General features: G+C 40.0%; 1 protein-coding gene across 1 annotated transcript; it reads left to right on the plus strand.

Annotated features, from left to right (window-relative positions):
* Positions 1–1,220: 1,220 nt before the first annotated feature.
* LOC108671193 lies at positions 1,221–21,894 on the plus strand. The gene is made up of 16 exons (XM_018158691.2): positions 1,221–1,353; positions 6,495–6,570; positions 7,726–7,908; positions 8,613–8,714; positions 9,711–9,871; positions 10,185–10,550; positions 11,714–11,869; positions 12,537–13,091; positions 14,029–14,194; positions 14,519–14,649; positions 15,758–15,913; positions 16,719–16,853; positions 17,544–17,750; positions 18,189–18,596; positions 19,344–19,540; positions 20,155–21,894. Exons 1-16 carry the CDS (start codon positions 1,324–1,326, stop codon positions 20,504–20,506), a joined length of 3,381 nt encoding a protein of 1,126 aa, XP_018014180.2. The 5' UTR covers positions 1,221–1,323; the 3' UTR covers positions 20,507–21,894.
* Positions 21,895–22,977: the final 1,083 nt, after the last annotated feature.

Raw genomic sequence — 22,977 nt, forward strand, 5'->3', positions numbered from 1 at the left:
TCATAATAATGAAAAACATTTTCTTCAATCCTATGATATCTATTTGTTTTATGCTTCGAGGTTTAATAAAGTATTGGAACGTTTTAAATTGATGCTATTAGTTAGGAACGTCGTCAATATGAAGTCTATCAGCTGCTGCTGATTCGTTTCAATTTACAAAAAGCAAAGCGAGTTAACCCCGAAGCAGAGATGAAAGTTAATCCTGATGAAAATCCTTAGCCTAATAACCCAGAACATTCTTGTAAGCTTGGAAACGTGAGTTGGTCTTTGGCTCTTTGCTCCTGATGTTATCGACGTGGCAGCGGTCAACCTATTTGGGTATTAGTTAATGACCGCACCTTTGTTTACAATTACTGGAAGCCCCGTTGCCATGGCAGCGGCCACACGTCCAAACGTGCGGGCTGCGGCGCTCCTCAGTCCTCAGTAACCTTCTGACTGTCGTGTGAGGATTGTGTGTTAGTTCTTCGATCTGGAATGTTTGGTCATTTTCCTGGAAAAAACTCTTTGCCGTGCCTGCGACAGGCAGAAATGAAGTTAATACATTCTTAAGTAATGATTAAAATGTGCTTGATCGCCTAATGTTAGATGATATTAGATAAAAATATCATCGTGCATGTATAATTTTTACGGTTTTGATGACGTCTTCGACACGAGCATGCCCGGCACACGAGCGCACCTGGACGCAGAAAGGAAGTGGTCGGAAGTTCATACTTCGGATCTACGCCTCACTTCCACATCAACACCTGCGCAAATTGATGACTGTTTACGTTGTAAAGAGTGCTCCGAACTTAATTATAACTTATTAATAGAGCTTCATTTGTGTTTTATTTGAATATTCGATTACTGAAAGACTTCATCATTGATTGTTTGCGGACAAATGATCTTATTAAATGCCAAGAATTGCATTAGCGAATGTATAGAGTATAGACTAATAAATGATTTCATTATAAATGCTGTTTCGTGATTAAATATTGATACTTTGAAATAAATGATTCGAAGGTAGACGAAGGTTTGAGTTTCATATCTGTATTTTTACATTAAAAATTACCGATTTCTAGCGAAGGTAGAAAATTTTTCCAGTCTGTGAGTGTAAGATGACAACAACTTATTACTGACTGATGATTAGTCACTAGTGTAAAATGTCTCATGATCTCCGTGTTTCAACGATAGATTGCGAGCCTTTATTTTAATAATTACAGATGTTTTCAACTTCAGAAAGCACCAAACATAAAAACTTTTGCTAATAGAAGACTAACTTTGAACTTTTGAAGGGTAACGAATTGAAAGTACTAACTGAAGAAGTTATACTAGCACACGGCAGCCATGCGCCTTCGCGTGGGCGTTATATTTCTGGTAAGTAACGTATTTAATAGTAATGTATTTTGTTTTTAGCGCATAATGCCATTTGTTTATACCGCATGTTTATCGATCTTAAAATGACTGAATACTCTAAACTTTTCGTGACTTTTTGCCACATTTTGTGGTACCCACACTAATTTTGTTCCCATTAAGCCTCGAAACCTCCATGTGACAGAGAATGTGCCGACGAGAACCTCGTTATCCACTATATCCAGTCATATTGATACATATTTTGTTCTCTTCGCGGTTTTTCGAGTCGATACGCCATTAAACTGGCGTGAAATCTCTTTACAAATTAGATACAGACAATTTTGGGTAGACATACTATTTAGTTTGGCCTGTGCGGCTTACCACTGCCTCATTGATGATTGAGAGCGTGACTAGGGCTGCCTGGCATTGTGACAGACTAACTAAGATGGCAAACATGATTTGCTGGCTCTTGCTTGTGGCCAAACTCCTGCATTGCTTATAATAATGTGCGAAGACTTTTACAAGTGTTTCGATACCTCGAATTTTTAGAGTAAAGTTTTCTGTCCTATCTTCATACCTATTTAGTTTCCACAGTCTGTTGTATGACAGAACTGCGGGTGGCATGTCGTCAGCGACATGGCGTCTCGGCTAAAGTTGAGCGCGGCTCACAGACTCGCGCTTGTCACGCTCTATAAGTGATGCGTCGAATGAAACTTGCGAGTCTTGCACGCCTCTGAATGAGCTATTGGGCGTATCTCAGACAAAGTACATTGTTTGAAAGCCTCGTGTTCTATGTCCTTACGAATGAGATCTCATGTGTTGAGCCCTACATCACTCCTTCGTAAAAATTTGTATGAGTGGATTGTCAGTGTTGATTGACAATTCAATAGATAATGAATGAAGAGACATTACCCGAGTATTTAATCATAATATCGAGAGTACGAATCGCACCAAATGAATGCTTCTTATGCTGGTTTGCGTTTAGGCTAGCCTCGCTAAATAAACTAGGGCAAAATCGCTGTCTTCATAATATAGATCGAGTGATTGATACCATCGATATCATAATTATACATTCAAACAATTTTATTTGCGAATTTAAACTTAATTTTCAGTAATATTGGTGAAAAATAGTTGGAAAACATAGAGAATTGGTACATAAAACTTATATTTGATATGTTGGTCATAAAAATCACCTATATATAAATCACGAAATTCCTTGCACATTTTTCCACTATATTTACCCCCATTAAATATATATACCTGTATTTAAGGGAGCAAACCTTCGTTTGCTTTCTATTTTATTTTTAGTTAACTCTACCTACCTTTCCAAAAGTATAAATATTCGTTACAAAGTTATGTTACTTTGGAAAAATTAACAGTATACTCAATTTCGAGTTAAATTGTGAAATACTGATCACCCTGTAATTACACATCTATCTTCAACTATTCATCTCGTCGCCCGTGTATCCAGCGTCTCCGAAGAAAGGAGTTCCGGAAAACGTCTGAAACTATAATTGTAGAACTGTTATCATGAGAACAGGCTTGTCAAATGACAGGTTTTAAGTAGCCTCATTAAGCTCTCACTATGAATAATCTGTGTAGTGCCGCAAGCTTGATACTGATAAAGCTCCGGATGTCGTCTGCTGCATTCGGAGCCGTGCAGGCTAACCAGACAAACCTAACCTGTTCCTGCTCTACATTGCACTCCTCTGGTCTCCTCGACTTATTATAGTTCACGATAATACTTGAATAATCTGTGCAATGGCTAACGTATTTATCATTTTAGGTTTACGTCTTTTGTATGTTTATTATTCGTGCTTTGAAATCCACTAATTAGCGCCCGTTGATCGGGATTAAGATTAACCAGAGCTCGATCGAGTGGTACATCATGAACAATTGAATATTCTTGTCTGTTAGATCGCAGTTTGGATGGTTCTCCGTGCATGTTCTTTGTTTTTGCCACTTTGCACGCTTACACTTGTATCTTTGAATTACGTAAGCATTTTTCTGGATTCAAATATCAAACAAATTGATTCCAAATGAAACGAAATATAAAGGAGACCTTCCGATCACATAGAACGGATATCCTTTCACGTGGATGTTATTTCTTCTCTTCCCAATGATAATACGCATAATGGAAGTCAGATGTACCTACTTGTTTTGCATGTACAACTAAGCCGCTTTTATATATTATTTTTTATTTGGCTGTGAAGACAACGTGTTGATTCATCCTCGTTGATACTCCAATCGTTGGCTGTTTCGCAGGAAGCGATCGACTCTCGACTTCGCTTTCTGCTTGATAAATGAAGCGACCGAGGCACGGTAAAACAATCTTCCTTTCTTGTGACTAGTACTTTACTTATTATTGTCCTTCCATTCATCTCGACGAAAAGGTCTTCTTTTCCTTTGCCTGAAAGCGATATTAATTTTTAAACATTTTTCGCGTGTTCTATTTTGCGCGGATTCACTCAGTGCTCGTTTTCCAAACACACGTGAGAATAATTCATCTTGCTACCTGCGTTCCAGTTTTCAAAATAGTTCCGCTATTTGTTGCGAACTATTCTGCATATGTTTTAGGAAAAAGGTTGTAGGAAAAATGTTTTAGGAAAAATGTTCTCATATTTATTGGTCATAGTTTATATGCATGTTTGCAGCCTGGGGTTTTAAATCAAATCTAGCGTGGTATTATGGATACGCTGGTGGAACGTATGCATGATGCTAATCGTGTGTGGGATATTACCTGGACCTGAAAATTTATTCATATTGAGAGAATAGCAAGACATACCAAATTTGGAGGAAAGGATTGGATCAAAAATTAACATTTTATTTTAAAATTAGAAACTGGTGAATTGAATTTGAAAGACGCAAAATATTTTTTTATATTTTGAAATGAGAATCGAAGAGAGTTCTAGAATATAAGTTTAAACGGACATTCCTTTAATTAGCATAAATTAATTTTATTATTATTAACGGGAGTCACGATGATTGGATTCATTCGTTTTGTATTTTCATGAATATGCATGATACAGTAATGGATTCTGCATTAATGAACATATACGCACGAGACAGTAATGAATTCACAGTAATGTATATGCATGTTCTGGGTAGTTTTACTTTCATACGTTTTCCGGTCCGAGGGCAAAAATTCTAGAATGATGAAAAAAAAAATGTTCTCAACAGAGAACATTTTAAAAGTTGTCGCGCGTGGCAGCAACCATCAGTGCAAGTCATGTTGCGCTCACGAGCAACGTATCCTTTTTGGGAAGTAGGCGCGTGACAATATTGCTCCAGTTACTCGTGTCAGGCAGTTGAGGGTTAAATCATCTGCTTTCACTTGGCGCAGCATCTATTACACCCGTTTGATTGACGCGCCACTGCTTGAACCGGGATATTTTTGAAATGTCGCTATTCCTTGGTTGTTTTTTATTTAGAGTAAAATAATGTTGAAACGCTTAGAATAATATGTTTTCAAAAATTTTCCACGTTTCATCCTGCCTGGTGTTCCGTGAACATTTTTATTTTGAATTTCGACCATCATCTACGGATGGTTTTCTCATCATTAGTAGTAGGCTAGGAAGAATACAGATTGAAACTCAACCACCATTGTGAATCTTGTTAGGCCATTTAAATACGCTTGTTTGTCACGTGTTTCCATTCTATTCCTCACAACGCTTGACATGCTCCCCACAGTTGAGCAGGTACTCAGCAAAGAACGTAGATCAGAGTAAAAAATTCTATTTTCGTCCACACCTAATAGGTTCTGCGTTCATTGTTCGTGTCAAGCTCACCGCACTCGCTCCGCTCACTACAGATCTGTGGCTCAGTTCAGCCTCAATTGATGGAAAAAGTTAGGAACTGCGTCAAATGGCACGACAGTCACGACACATCTGCGAAGCAAGTGCCAACATTTTATAAGGCGATGGTGGAAACTCTGACTTCTCATGCAGTCCATTTGGAAGTAACATTTGCGAGTTCTTTTAATTAGTTCTGAACGAATAGGCCGCGAGCAATATTGTGTATTCCAAAGAAATGAAACAGCCATGAGACCTTTTATTTTTCTGGGGGAATAAAACAACCGCGAAACCTGACATTAATTTCAGTGAAATGAACATTGAACAGTCGCGGTTTCGAAAATCGATCGACATTCGCAAACCTCGGAGGTTTGCTAGCATAGTCCATGCACGTTTCACCAAACATATTTCAAGCTTGCTATCTATGTTCATGTTATAGTTGCTTGTTAAATATCAATGAATCGTATTATGCAAAGACTATTCAAGTTTTTTTTAGATACTTTGTGTTGCAGTTTCAGGTTACGATTAACAAAGGTGACATCAGTGGTGTACCCGTCTACCCGAGTTGCATGTATGTCAACGGAATACTCAATATCATGTGTCTACGGAATAATAAATGCGAGATTTGCTGATAGATGCATTGTGTGGCAGTGAATGTTGAGCAACGCTAACATGAGTTTTAGGAAACTTTAAGAATTATAAGGCATTACTGAGAACGAAGCAAGAGACCTACCACGCTAACGCCCACCTCACGCGATGTCGGCTTTCACCAATTGCGGTGGCGGTAAGATCTCTTCTTCAGATATTTTATCTGATATTCAAAAGCTTTCAGTTCAATTAACCCTACTGAGATCTCCTCTTGTTTGATTAGGTGAAAAATGATTCTTATCAAAATATACTGAAATAAATTCAAAACTGGATGTAGATGTGCACATGTAAAACACCCGCATAAGAATCTGCCCTGCAAATTCGAAAGAATTATGACAAAGAGTGTGTTGCTTAAATTACTGTGCTTGACTATATGAGAGGATTAAAACTCAGGTACCGAATGTAAAAAAAGCTCAGTATGGCTTCAATAAGCAGATTGTTTGAAGAATTGTTTGAGATGTATAGACTGCTGGTCCGTCTCGACAATGCGTGATGTCCCCCTGCTTACTGAATTGATACCAAGTTTCATTTTACCCTGTGTGAATTGAGTTTTTAAAAGATGCTTCTCGAGCAAGTAGGGCAAGACTGCACTACTCGCTCTATAATATGCAAAAAATAACTTTTCTTCGAAAGTAATTTAGTTTTACAACATCCCATGCATAAGACACAACTCATTCCGCAGCTGCCAACTCTCATGAGTGAATGACACCCCGCCTAACTTTGCAGGTTCTTGCAGCGGTGACAGCAGCGACTGAGCTGCCTTCTGCCGCCACCTACACGCAGCCTGGCAACGCCTTCATCGGTGAGTGCAAATATCAGATACCACGCATAGAATAGAATAGAAGTGTCGGCGTTGAAAAAATAGGCCCATGGCCTGTTACCGATTCTTGAACTTTTCGTGACTTGATTCACAAGGGATCCGGCCTTTGGAACCCGATCTTTCCATAACTGACGATTGGTTGAGATAGCTGCTGGACTTATTGCCTGGTAATGGAGACCATGGGCGTGAGGATTAGTTACACTGTTAGAAAAATTACCGGTAACGGAATTACCGGCGTTTCAGTGGCCGGTCGGCACGTGAAAAGAAACACCATGTCGCCGTTTTTATTCTAATTTAACACTAGAAATCCGTAAATCATCTGATAAAAACGGCGAAGCAGTTTATTTTCACGAGGCGACCGGCCACTAGAAAGAACGCCAGTAAGACCGTTTTTTCATCATTTTTTCTAACAGTGTATAAGGGGGATTACGAGGAGTGTAGTTTGAGTGGGTGTAATTGCCCATTCTGGTAATGGCAACTAGGTATGGGAAGGGGGTGATAGGTCAGTTTTTCGGTCACTAATGCCACTGGTAGTTTCACGACCATCACTGCCATGGCTCGCTGACCCGCCAGAACCATTTTATTGCACTACACAACACCCTGGACAAGCCAGGTACTCAGTCGGAGGATACGCGGCATGTTGTAGAAGGATACGATGAGCGCTGCCGGGGGATACGTGGAGTGTAGTGGAGGATACGCGGCATGTTGTAGAAGGATACAATGATAGCGGCTGGAGGATACTATAGGAGTGTAGTCGGAGGATAGGGAGAACGTAACAGGAGGATACAAGGATAAATGATAAAAGCTCACTGAAATCGTGAGAAATTCTGATAGACTAAGTGATTTAACGATTTTTACCGATATGTATGCATTACCTCAATGTGCATGTTGAGATTCGAATTCGTAATGTATACATGTTTTTTATTAAATTTTTTAATTTTTTCGAGAGTAGCTGAAGCAAGAAATCATGTAAAATTTCGCATCCACGTAAAAAATGCGTTTTTTTTTTTTGCATTTTGAAATTTTCAATTGTAACTAAAGCAAAAAATCATGTGAAATTTCATATCTACGTAAAAATGAAATTTCTTATAAATTCTGAGCGCTAATGCGTGTATATTTTTTATTGTTTGATGCTAGCCGTGTTCGCGGGTCTCCACAAGCCGGCGGCTCGTGGCGTCGCTGCTGCCGGCAACGCCACAGGGACTGTGGGTGGCGATGAGCCGTGTGGCGATGTGGCGTGGCGTGGAGTGCAGCAAGCCACAGCCGCCGAGTGGGCGCTGCAGGCTGCCAATGCACAAACAAATCCAGACCACTTGATCGGTGAGATGACTTCTGTATTGTTAAGTTATTTGTTATATATTTATATAAGTTATTTTTGTTATTTATAATATATTTGGTATAAGTTATTTATTATATGTAGTTTGATGTAATGACGTTGTATATACGAGCCTTAAATCATGCTTGCAGGATTAATTACGTAGTGGTTCTTGTTTCTTGTTTTCAAAGAGAATTCACGCATTATTTTTATTGGTAAAGGTTCATTTACATCGTCTTCCATGCCATATCACAAAAAGATTTTTGATATTTGTTAACACAGCTATTTGATAGACGTAAGTCCGAGTCCTATTGATTACTTGGAGGTCTAACGCACTTTCATTTGAGAGCCTTTATATGAACAATGATATACCGAAAATACGTTAATTTAACAGCCCAGAGCACAGGTTCAAAATTTGAGCTTTAAAACTTCACACACAAGGAACGTTTTCTGAGAGACTTCTTTGCCGTATTATCCTTTAAATACTTTGAAAATTTACTTTATTTCATTTATTCAAACTGACGATGGAGCTGGACTCCGAAACGTTTTCTATAAAGATAGGTATGAATTTTTGTGGACTATTCTTTGCTTTTACATTTTTAGTTAACTTGCCATTTAAGCAAATAAGTGACATAAATTCTTTACTTTATTTTAGGAGGAAATTTTTCAATGTTGATTTTATAAGGATATTTTTCAATGTTGAATGCAGGATTACGCGTGCTGGACACCTGCGGTGACGCCACCACAGCCCTGCAGCAGCTGCTGCACCTTGTCGCCTCCACTGGAATTCAGGGCTCGCCGTCCCTCATTGGTAAGAAATATTGTATTTTTACATATTAATTAAATATTAAGATTAAAAATTAAATTTGAAATTAAAAATTAGAACTGAAAATTAAAATCAATAAGTAAAACAAAAAGTAATATTAAAATTGAAATTAAAAAAATAATTAAAATTAATAAGTTAAAATTAACAAGTTGAAATAAAATAAGTTACATTTTAAGTAATTACCTTATTTCGTACGCAAAGGTGTGACGTTATCATAAAAATATGTCCTTTCCTGTTAGTTAGGAGTGCCACTTCGGTCATATTATATAACTCAGGACATGGTCGACTTTAGATTAAATATTTGATTGGATTTGAAAATTTTTCTTTTGTGAGATTATGCACGTTAATTCGGTGGTAAGATTATATAGCGACTCTGTTCTGTTTTTCACTCAGCTATGACCACACCTATGTACGAATGCTCTTAGTCATGGATATAAAGTATTCCAGCTCGTTCGATTTCTAATGCTTTGCAGTTTTTTAAAAATTCACGAATTGAATAAAATTAACTGTTACATACCGTGCAACTGCGTTCTTCATAGTCTTCAAGAAGTCATTATGTGATGGCATTAACCACATTGGCAGTGTGGCCCAGTGGTTACAGTTCAGAGTACCAAGATTGGCGCAGAGAGGCGCGGGTTCGATCCCAGCTCTGTGCGCCAGTTTCTGGTCAGAATCGGCAAGGAGGCCGGGCAGTTAAGCAAAGAAAATTTAAGGCAGTGAGTTGAGAGTTCAAGCCCGCAACAAACTGTGAATGTTCTGCAATGTTAAGAATCGACGACAGGCCTACCGCCTAATAAACGCTGAAACCGCTATTATAATATTAGTATATTTGACGTGGCGTTAATGTTACAACGTGGCCGCGATTTATATGGTGGTGATGCTGTACCGTGGCCCTGGTTGTGTGGCGTTGCTGCTGTACCGTGTCCCGATTTGTGTGCGGGTATTATGTACCGTGGTGGTTGACGACATGTTGCACGGCAGGCGTGGTGTCCGTGGAGGACGCGACTGTGACGAGCGCGTTGCTGCCGCTGCTGACCTCGCTGTCAGTGCCGCTCGTGGTGACCTCACTCGAGGCATCGTATGACCTCCCGCCCTCACCAGTCCTCTTCTCGGCCAGCCCGCACCTTGAAACGCTCACCAAGGTGACCAATTAGGTTACTAATTAAGGTTTAACGTCGTGAATCTATATCTATTCATAAAATTAATAGCTACCACAGTGCTTCATTTTCAACATCGATTAAGTTCCCATTTTTAAATGACCTCTTCTCGCTCACGAGCCTTTGCTCCTGCTATTCGCTGGAATGATTCTATGTTCAGTAATTGCTACGAAGAAACTTTGTAATTTATTATATTTTTACAGCTCCGTTTGATTCCCTGTCCTGTTACACCTACAAATAAACTCTTTGTAATTCCTTGTATTTCTACAGCTTTGTTGTAATATAAATTTCCGTGCAGAGCATCGTTGCGGTAGTGGGGCAGATGCTGTCTCGGGACGGTGATCGTGCCGACGGACATGGTGGTGGACCTGCTGGTGGTCGTGACGATGGACGTGACGATGGACATAGTGGTGGACCTGGCGGTGGACATGGCGGTGGACATGCTGGTGGACATGACGACGGACATGACGATGGACGTGTGGGCTATGGCCGCGTGGTCGCGCTGTGGTCATGCGAGCGCGCGGCACGGCAGCTGCGCGCAGAGGTCGGCAGGGCAGGACTCGTCATCAGCGCGGAGATGAAACTCAGCTTCAGCAGTCCTGGGTCTCCCCACCCCGCAACTCTGCGGGACCAAATCTCCAGCTTCGTCGACGACACAAACCTCGTCAGTTTAACCACGACTTGAATAGTTTGTTAAGTTTATTTGTATTATTTATTTTTATAAATATTTCATTTTAATGAGGTAATTTTGTTACTACTATTAGGTAATCACTTTATTTATTTCATATTAATATGGAAGTCCCCTTCGATCTATAAACAGTAAATCCACGTGTGAGTTTTGTAATAGATTACGCACATCAAATTCTCAACGAAATAGTTAATTTAGTTTATTTTTAATGAGTTAATTGTAGTACTTCTATTAGTTAATTACTTAATTATTTCATATTAATATGGAAGTCCCCCTTTGATCTTCTATGAACACTGAATCCTTGGCGGCAACACCGAACGTGTGAGTTTTATAATAAATTACTTACATCAAATTCTTAACGAAATATTTGATTTAGTTTATTTTTAATGAGTTAATTGTGGTACTTCTATTGGTAAAATACTTAATTATTTCATAGTAATATGGTAGTCACCCTTGATCTCCTATGAACACTGAAGCCTCGGCGGCTACACTGAACGTGTGAGCTTTATAATAGATTTGTTTGTTTCTGAAAGTTCCGTGTGTTTGTTATGAGAAGCGTAAGGAATCACCTCGCGCCGATTTTCTGCTGGAAATCACAATAACTACATGCGGTAATAATTATCATAGAAATAAAATTCTACTCAATTTATGATCATACTCAGGCTCTTCATTGATTCGACTTACCTTTTTCATTTTCGTGTCGTCAGATTAGCGCCTATTTCAGGAAAAAGACGTTCATTCTCTCTCTAGTAGTCACATTTTAAACGTTTGGCTACTCTTAACATTTTATTAACTTTAAATTATAATTTTTAGCGCATTTTCTCATTAATGGAAAAAATGCACTATTGTGCTCGCCATGTCCGTCCGTCTGTCTGTCCGTCCGTGACTTCACGTTTTTGTCGACGAGAAAATGCGCTCTCTGTCACTCACTGCAGTGAGTACTGAGTTATATTTTTTAGCGCATTTTCTCATTAATGGAAAAAATGCACTATTGTGCTGGGCATGTCCGTCCGTCTGTCCATCTGTCCGTGACTTCACGTTTTCGTCGACGAGTAAATGCGCTCTTTCTCTGTCACTCACTGCAGTGAGTACTGAGTTATATTTTTTAAATTATTATAGATATTATTTTTGTGTTACAGAGCAGTGACGACGTAGGGATCCTGCTGCTGACGGTGCAGGAGGCGCGGCAGCTCCTGCCTGACGGCGACCGCCCTCAGCGGAGGCTCCCTCAGCTGCGGTGGCTGCTGGCCTCCCTCGAGGACGACCCGCAGGCCGTGCACACTGAAATACTCCAGGTATAAGTCTTACAAAATACGTTAAATTGTTTTAAAATTAGATTAAATAGAGTTCTTATCAAGTTATCCGCAGGCTGTGCAGACTGAAATACTCCAGGTATAAGTCTTCAGAAACACGTTAAATTGTTTTAAAATTAGATTAAATTGAGTGAAGTTATTCGGAATTAAAAATTAAGTGGAATTCAATCTCGTCGCCTACTAAATAATTCAAAATTAGATTAAATTGAGTGAAGTTGTTCGAAATTAAAAATTAAGTGGAATTCTATCTCGTCGCCTAATAAAAAATTCGAAATTGGATTAAATTGAGTGAAGTTGTTCGGAATTAAGAATTAAGTTGAATTATAGCTCGTTGAATTCTCTCAAAATACGTCAAGTTCTTAACGAAGTATCGCGTTTTTGCTAAATAAAAATGGAACTTTTTAATTAATTATATTACTCTTTTCTGAATTATGCACTTAATTATACATATATGTATTATAATTATATGAATTATATAACGATACAGATTACAACTGGCTATGCAACTGGTCAAGTTATCTTATCACTGCGATTCCAGTTGTCGGCGCTTCTATTTGCAGCTTAAGAGGAAACGTAGTTATCTATATTGATTAATTAAACTTTATTAATGATATATTGATTGATATTGATAAAATTTATGTTGCTGCAGTTGCACACTGAGCTGCCTGGCTTGGTGGTGGTTGGTCCCCACAGCCCCAACTTGAGCGCCCTGCAACGCCACCTTGCCGACGAGGTCTGTGACGAAACCAACAACGCCAACCACGAAACCAACAACGCCAACCACGAAACCAACAACGCCTACCACGAAACCAACAACGTCAACCACGAAACCAACAACGCCAACCACGAAACTAACAACGCCAACCACGAAACCAACAACGCCAACCACGAAACTAACAACGGCAACCACGAAACCAACAACGCCAACCACGAAACCAACAACGCAAACCACGAAACCAACCACGTCAACCACGAACACCCCTTGACACCCCCCGAGATAAGCCCCCCGTCCCCAACACCTACCACCGAGGTACAGAAGGGCAGGGAAGCAGTTAAGCTCTCCAGAAGGCGTCGCTCTTATGAAGGGAAACTTCCTGACGGAGATGGAGCCGCGACCGCCTTGTCCAACTCCCCGCTCAACAGCTCGCGGTCGTCTATCTTGTGGCCGGTGCTGCATGAATATTGCAGCGTCATCTCGCAACAGGTGATCACAAATTGTTATTTTATTCCTTTATTCCTTTTATCCTAATTGTAATCTCTGAAGAGTGAATATTGAGGATAATAACGTGGAAAATGCAGAAGTCATTATATTTTTACTTCCTACTTTTTATTAGGTACCGGATTATGTTGTCACTTGCGCATGAAACGGATGGAATCGAGCACTTACCTATATTCACATTCATTCATCAAACATTATATGGGACTTCGTAGTCTACGGTAGTCAAATTAATTATATTATACATGTTATTTCATGTAGTCATAAACATGTCATCTTAAATAAATCCACCGCAAAGTCTTAGCTTTAGAAAATAAAGAATTTTTATGTTTTTTTGCAGATCATCTATTTTAGCTAATTCGTTAAAGTTTGTAGTAAATAAGTTGGACTTATAATTTGTTTTCACTTGTGTGCATCGCATGTGTGTGAGTCATCTGCCACCCGAGAAAAGACGTATCTCAGCTATACGTTCAGAAAGTATATTACCGTCAACAGAAACAAATGGCAGCAAAACAAAATAATAAACGTTGGCCAAAGTGACTGGGGTGACTTTAGCCACCTGCGTGACTTTGGCAGAGTGACTGGTGTGACTTTGGCCAACGTTTATTATTCTGTTTTGCTGCCATTTGGTTCTGTTGTAGGTGTGGCCGAAGTCACCCCCGGTGGTCGAAGTTACCCCAGTTGACAGTACTAATATTTAGACATTAAAACCCATTCATTTTTATGCGGTTGTGCGTTGATATAAATTTCACTTCCGCCACCTCCCGGTGCTCAAGGCCCATATTTCCAAAAAAAAAAAGTTAAGAGATCGTAAGTTCATCAGCCAATCATAACCCCCTTTCAAGCAAAATCCACCAATCATAGACAAAAAAATAGAGCGTAAGTACTCACGTTCACTTAGTGAATTTTGAGAGTATGGCCCCAGGTCGCGGGGTGGGACGAAGGTCCCGGGACGGTAGACGCGTCCCTGTCAGCGTCGGTGCTGCGCGCCGTGTCGTCCCTGACGGCGGCCTACAGGCTCCTGCAGCTCGACTTGTGTCCCGACCGTCCCAGCCAATGTCCCGGCAAGCTCGACGCGTCTCTGCACAAAAGTGAGTCAACTCAATGATTTTTAGTGCATTTTCTCATTTATGGAAGAAAAGCGCTATTGTACTCGTCGTGTCCGTCCGTCTGTCTGTCCGTGATTTCACGTTTTCATCGACGAGAAAATGCGCTCTCTGTCACTCACTGCAGTGAGTACTGAGTTATATTTTTTTTTGTTGAGTATAACCTAATCTAATGTGTGATGCACAATCAATGATTTAACAATTATGTCTAATAAACACACACTCTTGATTTAATACACCCTCGCTCTCCTCAACAACATGCCCCCCACATGTCCCCACAACCCCCTTAACCCCCCTCTGGCCCCCCAGAGCTCGTGGGGAAGCTGGGGTCTCTGTCACACGAGGGGGGCGTGGGGGCAGAGCGCCTGCGCTACACGGCAGACGCGCGCCTGCGCACAGACTACTCCGTGGTGACCGTCGTGTCGGGGCACGCACTGCGGGTACGGAGACTTCTGCCCACATTAATGTTACTGAAAAATATTATTTTATTATTATTATTAATAAAATGATAATTATGACTAATATTGATATTATTATTATATTATTAAAAATATCGTGGTGCCCGTGGTGTCGGGCCACGCACTGCGGGTACGGCGGAGACTTCTGCTGATATTAATGTTGCTGAAAATTCTTATTATTTTATTATTATTATTATTATTAAAAATAATATTAATTAGTAATATTATTATATTATAAAAATATTATTTTTATTATTTTGAAAGAATATCACCTTAATTGTTTGGCTAAACACACACCCATTATGTGTGTCTTAAGTAAGTAACTACATTAATGTTTAACTAAATACTCTAACCCCTCTGTCTTATTCATAACTCTGACTTACTCGTGATTTCATAATGCATATGACTTATTTTGCTCAATATGTACGAATTTGGGGCTGTCGAAGACATACGACGAAATGGTATTGATAAAAGATTGTTCGTAAACAACAAACTTTGTACGACTTGTTTATAGGATAGTCTTCAACGTGGCTAGCAATGCTAAGCTGTAGGTGAATATTTTCCTGATTGCAGGCCCTCATTATAGCTTGAGTATTTAATAAGTCCAGCAGCTATCTCAATCAATCGTCAGTTATAGAAAGTTATTCAGAAAATTTTTATTATTATTGTGCTTAAATTGCAAGTTAGCCTAGAATTAAAAAGTAAAGAAAGCGCAAAGCAGATAGAAGATATAGTGAATTTATTCAGCGTTTTCGTTAAATTTAAAGTAATGTTGGAAAATTAATTATTAGCAATTAATTTTTATTAAACTTGCTTTTATTAAGTATTAATAATTATTCAATGGTGCGGATTAATGTTGGTTAATGAATTATTATCAAATTAGTTTTATTACTTTAGTTTATATTTAGAGTTATTTTTATTATATTATATTATTATTAAATATAGAATTAGTTTATATATAAAGTTAGTTTTATTAAGTATTAATAATTAATAAATGGTATGGATTAATGTTGGCTAATCAATTATTATCAATTTATTGTTATTAAAGTCACTTTTATTAACTATTAATTAATCAATGCTGTGGTCTCAGGTGGGCCAATACTTGGAGGGGACGGGCATGCAGTGGGCGGAGGAGCCGTGGCCCCTCACGTCCCCTCGTGAGGAGACCGTCCCCTCCCCCAGCTACGTCCCTCGGCTGTCTAAACCCCTCGTGTCACGTCATCCTGTGCGCCCCATTGTTCAGCAGGTAATTCAGGCCATTATTAACCTTTAATTCAGGCCATAATTAACCTTTAATTCAGGCCATAATTAACCTTCCTTTGAATATTTACAGTGAATAATTCGGCTGTCATTCTTCCCCTCTCCAGTCCCCTAACGTCACCACTCCACCCCATCAGTCCCCTAACGCCACCAGTCCACCCTATCAGTCCCCTAACGCCCTATCAGTCCCCTAACGTCACCAGTTCACTCTATCAGTCCCCTAACTTCACTAGTCCACACTATCAGTCCCCTAACGTCACCAGTCCACCCTATCTGTCCCCTAACGCCACCAGTCCACCCTATCTGTCCCCTAACGCCACCAGTCCACCCCATCAGTCCCCTAACTTCACCAGTCCAACTATCAGTCCCCTAATGTCACCAGTCCACCCTATCAGTCCCTTAACTTCACCAGTCCACCCCATCAGTCCCCTAACGTCACCAGTCCACCCTACCAGTCCCCTAACGTCACCAGTCCATCCTATTCGTCCCCACCACCAGACCCCTAACCCGTCCCCACCACCAGTCCCCAGAGGTACCCCGTCCATAATGCCACCAGTTTACCCCATCAGTCCTCTAACGTCACCAGTCCCCTCTACCAGACCCCTAACCCGTCCCCACCACCAGACCCCTAACCCGTCCCCACCACCAGTCCCCTGATGTACCCCGTCCATAATGCCACCAGTTTACCCCATCAGTCCCCTAACGACACCAGTCCCCTCCACCAGTCCCCTAACCCGTCCCCACCACCAGACCCCTAATGTACCCCGTCCATAATGCCACCGCCCCTACAGTACGACGAGGGCTGGCGGGGTACGACGTGGTCTGTGCTGTCGTGCGTCGTGGCCGCCGTGGGGCTCGTCTGCTGCTGCTGCTTCCTCGCCTTCATCGTCGCCCGCGCCTGCGACGGCAGCGTCGCCTGTCGTGAGGTGAGACGCACGACGGCAGCGTCGCCTGCGCTGAGGTGAGACGCACGACGGCAGCGTCGCCTGCCGTGTGTTGAGATCATCGAAGTGGACGCCCTAGAGATTTCCCTATTGAAGCATTACTCCAAGAATAAATCCCACTATTATAGATTCAATTATTCGATCATTTTCAAATTTTTATAAATTAATATGAAGTTGCTTATCTGATGATAATAAACAGTCGTTAATTACGTTTTCATCTCATGTCAGATGCACTCATCCATTAAGTCCACCAGACAGATCAATACAACATCGAAAGTCCCCGTAATGATGAGGGCTGATGAAGCAGACGATGTTGTTCAGATGTTTGCTGATGCGGAGTGTACAATATTGACATATTTTTCTAAATAATTTAAATAACACATGCTCCAAGGAATTTAAAAGCAAAGAAAACACCAAGCAAATTCACCATATCGATTTTGAAAACGTTTCGTAGTCCAGCTCCATCATCAGTTCGGAAAACTAAAAATGAATAAAAAAAAAAATTTCAATATCGATATGATGAATTTGCTTGGTGTTTTCCTTGCTTTTAAATTCCTTGTGAACTTGCGATATAAGCAGACTGATAATATAAGTACTTAGTGCTCCAAATTATAGGATTAGATCCTATAATTTGGCACTAATATCCTGATATTAATTGCATTTGCGTGACAGGTGCCCGGTGTGCTGATACTACTAGGGACATGCTGCGTGTTTATCGGTGTCATCGTGCTGATCGTGCCCGTGGCCGTGCACGACTTGGAGCTGCTGTGCTGCCTGCAGCACGTCGTGCCCTACGTGGCCACGGCCTTCACCTACGCGGCCATCCTCACCAAGGCGCTGCACCTGCTCGTCCTCCACGCCCTCACACCTCATACACAGGTTTATAGTGTAATATTATGCTGGTGGCATGTTCCTATAATAAGATAATATAATATCCTGATGTCAGTTTTATAATATAATATGGTAGTGGCAGGCTTATAATATAATAACATGATATATGAGCGGCAGCTTTGATTTGGTCAAAGTGTCCCAGTGTTTACAGCGCGGAGTACCAAGAATTTTTCTGTGAAGTTACATCGTATCATGATTGACTTCTGTATTGATATTATCGGCGATGAAGGCGTTACAATCAGTTGACATAAACTTATCAATACCTCACGTTGTACGTTCTCACTGTCATGCTCACCCGCGCCAGCGTAGACTTTTCCACTAATGTCTACGTAACACAGACAATAAATGTGAAACATTGATCATAATGGTAATGAAGCGGTAGAATGAATTTAAAGGCACATTCATGCATTTAAATCCACGTTTCAGTTTCAGATGCCGTCTGCACTTCTGTATTTGCCGTTGGCAGCACTCGTGGCACTAGCAGCTTTAGTAGCAGCGCTTGGGGACCCAACGACTTTGCACTTCATCCTCCCCAACGAAATAAACCCCCATGCTACATCAGCACCACAGCCTGTGGCACTGGATCATGACCACAGTGTCAGTGACTCTGGCACCGTTCGCCTGGAACTCGATCCTTCACAGGATGGCACTGGCCCGCTGCCTGTCGTCGCAGGACCTGAAGATAATTCGTACATGACAGTGGAGCTGTGCAAGAGGCCTGATCAAGTTCCTCTTATGTTAGGCTATGGGTATCTCATCACTATGCTGGTCATCACCATCGCTATGCTCGTATCCGTTAAGACGCCCAAGAAAGATACCAGGAGCCTCCGCGAGGTGAATTGATACATTTTACCTTTAAAGCTTTTGTTTACATGATAACTTTTATATATTCCTCTCATTTTGAAAATTCCATCCTTTGTAGTTTTTATTTGTACGATAACTATTATGCATTCCTCTCATTTTACAAATCACATAGGATTTTTATTTTTCCGTTTGCTGTGTTGGTTTTAAAAATATTTTGGCTCTGTTGCACTACTTTTTAAGCCTCGAGAGGAGAGCGGCGTTGTGTAAAGTAAGACGCGCCCGACCTGGTCTCGATAACCTGACCGATAGGTTTGTTCAACTATATAAACTGCCCGCTCGACTCATTCATTTGTATAATATATGATTCTCCTCTGGACTCTTAAATTCTTCCAAACAATTATTGTAATTTCTATTCACTGCACTGTTAGAAAAATCACCGTTAAACGATCTCACCGGCGTTCTAGTGGCGGCCGGCACGTGAAAAGAAACACAGTATGGCCGTTTTTATTAAAATAAATTTAACACTAAAAACCCATACAACATCTGAAAAACGGATTAACGGTTTATTTTCACGTAGCGACCGGCCACTAGAACGCCGGTGAGACCGTTTTTTACCGTTTATTTTCGAAGTGTACTTTTATCAGTTCATGAATGTCCAATATTAAACAAAGAGTTCTAAACTGGTATCCTTGCTCCATGGACTACAATGATTATAGTCATTTCTGTTCACCTGTTGATGTGTTCACAATATTGAAACAAAGCGTCCCACATTGTCAGTGTCGGCGCATGATGGCGCTGTGCTGCGTCTCCGTGCCGCTGGTGCTGCTGTGGGGCGCCGTGACACTGTGGGCGCCGCTGCCCCTGCAGCCACAGCTCGAGGCGTTCGCCCTCTTGCTCATCGCCTACGCCGTCCTCGCGCTCGTCATCGTCCCGCAGTTCGCCCACATCTCCTCGCGCACCGTACAACAGTTCAGGTCATAGAATAGAAGTGTCGGCGTCGAAGAAATAGGCCCATGGCCTGTTGCCGATTCTTGAACTTTTCGTGACTTAATTCACCAGGGATCCGGCCTTTGGAACCTGATCTTTCTATAGCTGACGATTGATTGAGATACCTAGCTGCTGGACGCTAATGTCATGAACGCTTATTTTCTTATCTTTGTTTTTATTTAATTTGTTTACTTATATCCTATAAAATCCGATACAGAAATTTGCCGCTGGTATGCATAAAAATATTTGTTTTAACATATCCTAATTCAATTGGTAGCTTCCGTGACTGTGAGATTCTGGAGTGGACTGGATGCTATTGTGTGTTTGCAGATATATAAAAATGTATTAATTTACATTTTAAATGAATTTCACGCCTCTTTGCTCCTAACGAGTTAAATAACTTACTGAGTAGTAAATCTGGAGTGAGAACCTTTCAAGAAAAATGTCGACCTGATGATTATTTAATTCCAGCTCATACAGCCATAATCCAGTATATTTTGTTATTCTTAATAAGTTAGGGAAATGACTGAGATATTAATCTGTAACGATTACTTTCAAAAACAATATCGACCGTGCAATTATTAGATTTGTCCTCCTACAGTCACAAACCTCTGTCCCAAGCTGGAACGATCTCGACGGTGTTCAAGATCCCCCCGAACTCTGGTCAAAAGTTTCCCTCTTCCGTCGTCGCGTACAAGAGCCGCAGCGATGACGCTGGCCGTCGTTTCTCGGACATATACTTCGGCCGAGATTTGTCCAACAAAAATCTCAAATGCGACAACTTGTCCAACTGGACGACATTGCGTGCCCCCGTATCTAAGAAATACGAAGCTAGCTGGAACTCCATGGACGCTTTGCAAACTCCAAGGCATGGAGGCTACCAGAAGAGAATTAGCGGCTTTCCTCAGGAGGGCATACGTGACGGCAAACAAACCATGGAAACGTTCCGCTAGTGGACAATAAATTCTTGGAAGGAGCTTGTGCCTCCGCATTTCCAATATATGGCAACAGGAAAATAATACGATGTATAATCCGGTTAATACATTTTTGTTCATGGTGCACATTATTCACGAAATAATGTTGAATGGAACTTGTGTCCTCGTATCCTCAATATATATCAACAGGAATATAATACGATGAAGAATCCGATTAGCACATTTTTGTTCATATTGCACATTACTCAAGAAATAAGTACGGCAGCACTGAAAGTTCATGTAAGTTAAGTCTTAAAGCTTTCAAGACGCCAATGTTGTGCTTATTTAACTTATTTCTATTACAGTTATTGCACATATTGTACTGGAGACGTTGGAGTTGTCAAGGTTACGCGCGTCCTTTGAACTTGTGCACAAATTCTACTGAGCCGTGATATAATATTACAAAGGATTTATTATAATAAATAAGTTAAACTCGAACTTGTTCACCATTCCAAAGCACTGCGTTGATCTGTTTAGATAGGATTTTTGGTCAAGGAATTATTGCATTGTTATTTTTGTGAACTATTTCAAGGAATTTTAGAGGCTGTAACTTACCGTTTACGAACTAAGCTCAACTTACCCTGTTTTAATGGATTACAGTGAGAGTGTTCAACTACTATGTAATATGCAGGTATTCATGATTTATTTGCCTAATGTTGCGTTCATTTTTGATGTAGGAATTCATTTTAATAAGTTTATGTTTAATCCAGCTGCACTCTTGATAGTCAATTGAATTACCGACTATCGACAGCCGTGAGTTCAGTGAAAAGAACACCATTTACGGACTAATCTGAGCTTAAGTTCCCTGTATTCTAATGGCTACGTAGTGAGAGGCCAAATTTGAGCATATCATCTTATGGGTTGGAGGCTCAAGTGTGTTCTTTATTTATAAAGAAGCAGAAAACCAATAAATAATTGGCTTGAATTTTGCAGTGCTGCTACCACGCCTGGTGGTTCCAAAGCATCATCTCTCAAGTCAGTTTATTAAGATTATATTACAATCTTAAAGTAATTATGAAGTAATTCATATTCATTCTGTGCGAGTATTTTGCCTCTTTTCCTTAGGAAGAAACTATTCCTATATAACTGGGCGTTCCAACCGAAAATCTCACTAAAATATTTAGTAATGAGGTTTTCACAGAACTAGATTGGATTCGTTCGTATTGAGTAAATCACTTGCTTAAATCAATGTAATTCAATGGAGTCAAACGCACGTCTCCTGGAAACTTGAGTATAATATAAATGATAACGTCGACACTGGGCTGATATTGATGATACGTATTAAGCTTTTACGAACGATACAAACGATACTCAACTTGCATCGAAGGTGCTCAGATAAATTAGCTTGTAAATAAATAACCTTCACGCTCTTCGTTTTCATCTCATCCACGTCTCAAAATGTGTTCTGAAAAACATTTAATTTTGGATGTTCAGTAATAAAATTACTAGATTGCTTAAATCGCCAGTTAATCAGGAATTTAAAAGCAAGAAAACAGCCAGAATATTAACCATTTCATAAGAATGAAAACGTTTCGGAGTCCAGCTCCATCGTCAGTTCAAAACCTATAAGAAAAGCAGAATCAATTATAAAACTAAATTCAATTCAAAATTGAACACCTTTGGATGTTCAATTCGGAAAATACTATTTCATTACTGAATGAGAAGTAACGAAAGTTTTTTCTTTCGTTCTGTTACCTTGGAAGCCGTTTAAACAAGCACGTCATTTGGAACTGAATGGAACTCTCCGCATCTCATAAAAGTATCCAAACTCTTCATTTGGAACTCTTATTAGGACGTGATATTTGACTGATCGCGCCGTTAGATCAGTAGGTAAATTTGGATTGAGAATTGTTAATAGACAGTTTAAAAACTATTGATGTCGTTTATAGATGAATTAATTGAATAAAACACGAATTGTTAATGCACGCTACGCGTGCATTAACATTTTTGATACGCCAGCAAAATACTTGGAATCTCGCAACTAAAAGCTACCAGCGCGTTTATGATTTGGACAATTAGTCGATACGTTGCAAATTGGATACACTGTTTATTCACAAATAATAATTATTCATTTTGGCGGGACGAGGAAATCTTTAGATTCCACGATTTTTCGCCATAGATTGCAACCGCAAAATTAAATTGAAAAATTAACTCACAAGGTTGATAAACTATATCGGATTTCATAAATTGACAAATGCCCCTACTATATATGTATTTTTTACATGGGAATATAATAGCAATTAAATATGTATTTGGTAGAATCTAATGACACCAGTTTTTTTATAGACGATTTCGTCCTCTAACTATAGTACCGTCCAATATACTAGACTGTATAACAATTTCCAACATAAATGGGTGACTGCTTCCGTTAATTTATAACGTTACTCATTTACTGTAATAATACAGTCGTGGCAACATAAAAGTATATATAAAAAACTGTTAATATATGA

Source organism: Hyalella azteca, unplaced genomic scaffold, assembly GCF_000764305.2.
Source record: "Hyalella azteca isolate HAZT.00-mixed unplaced genomic scaffold, Hazt_2.0.2 contig10672, whole genome shotgun sequence".
Taxonomy (NCBI): domain Eukaryota; kingdom Metazoa; phylum Arthropoda; class Malacostraca; order Amphipoda; family Hyalellidae; genus Hyalella; species Hyalella azteca.